This window comes from Limulus polyphemus, unplaced genomic scaffold (genome assembly GCF_000517525.1).
Source record: "Limulus polyphemus unplaced genomic scaffold, Limulus_polyphemus-2.1.2 Scaffold5162, whole genome shotgun sequence".
NCBI classification, from domain to species: Eukaryota; Metazoa; Arthropoda; class Merostomata; order Xiphosura; family Limulidae; genus Limulus; species Limulus polyphemus.
The window spans coordinates 36536-37970 of NW_013670772.1; the positions used below are offsets into that span (position 1 = coordinate 36536).

At 43.9% G+C, this 1435-nt stretch overlaps 1 protein-coding gene across 1 annotated transcript in view; it reads left to right on the top strand.

Moving 5' to 3' along the window:
- The first annotated feature begins 426 nt into the window (after positions 1–426).
- The window catches only part of LOC111089066 (metabotropic glutamate receptor 2-like), a 39118-nt gene continuing 38109 nt past the window's right edge, over positions 427–1435 (top strand). The window contains exon 1 of the mRNA XM_022400813.1: positions 427–1163. Coding sequence (XP_022256521.1) covers positions 632–1163 — 532 coding nt within the window. The 5' untranslated portion in view covers positions 427–631. The remainder of the gene's footprint in view (positions 1164–1435) is intronic.

The window sequence follows — 1435 nt, forward strand, 5'->3', positions numbered from 1 at the left end:
AAAAATATGAATCAGAAAATAGTGGAGAATTCTGAGAATGAAAAGAATTCAGATAAAAACAGAGGAAGGAACTATCTTCTTACCAGTTGATATTAATTTAGTGGCCTTCCATTCCATCAAGCTGTCTCTGTTTATCTTCTTCTATTTTCAATCCATCCATTTTCTCGTCGTTCTGATTCTTGCTTCATTTACTTATCTAACCCTTGCCTCTTGTGTTTTAACCTTACCCTAATTGTTTTAACTCTCGTTAACTACCCGCTCCTATCCTACATTCCGCTCTTCGCCCACTTGAACTTACTTCTCCTATCGAACGCCGAGAAAACTGAGGTTTCCAGGCCGAGAGGGCGCACTAAGCTAGCGTGGCCACGAAAGCGCTGATAGACTGGCGGCTGCCAGTATCGAAGCTCGTCAGTAGGTGGTGAAAGGTTCTCCAACCGAAGAGCTCTCAGTTCTCGCACGAGTTAATGAATCAGCTGTGCCACTCTTCCAAGTCTTATTCTCCGCCACCTTATCTGACATTCCTCTCACCCTAGGGTTAATATTATAATTGATCGTACGAGTGAATACTGTCGACCTTTTTTTTTTTCATTATTTTAAATTCTCGACGTGTTTAATCACACAACCTTCCGCCATGCCATTAAACCTATTAACTACTGAAGTTCTGCTCTTACTACTTTGTCAAAGTTGCTTCTCTTCTCATAACCAACAATATGCCGGGACTGCTGACCTGGCTCAGGTGTTAACCAACAGTTTAATGGAGCACCACAGTTTCGCCGATTTTCAAACATTCTCTCAATTCTTGAACGGGGAGGGTGGAGATTCCTGGAAACCCCATTCATTGTTTCCTCGTTCAATAACGAGCTGGAAGTGGACTAAACGAAACGCCAAGTTGAACTACACGTGGCCAGTGAAACGAGTGGCCGAAGTAGAAGGGGACATTATTCTTGGTGGGCTCATGATGGTGCACGAGCGGGAAGACACCCAAATCTGTGGACCAATCATGCCTCAGGGTGGAATTCAAGCACTGGAGTGCATGTTGTACACCATCGACTGGGTGAATAACCAGGAAGGCTTTCTACCGGGGATTACTCTTGGGGCTTACATTCTTGACGACTGCGACAAAGACACTTACGGTCTAGAACAAGCAGTTGACTTCATCAAAGGTAAGGCTGTTGAGTAATGTGTAACCAGGCTATGTTGACTCCTTCGAGAAGAAACATGCAGTAAAGTACTTATTTGACTAGGAACACGTCAAACACGCATTCGGAACACAGGTATGCATTAAACACGCCATTAGGAGCACATCTACACGTTACACACGCGATTTGGAGCGCAACTGTACATTAAACATATGATTTGGAGCACAGGTGTACATTAAACACGCGATTAGGAGCACAACTGTACACCAAACACATCATTTGGAGCACAACTGTAC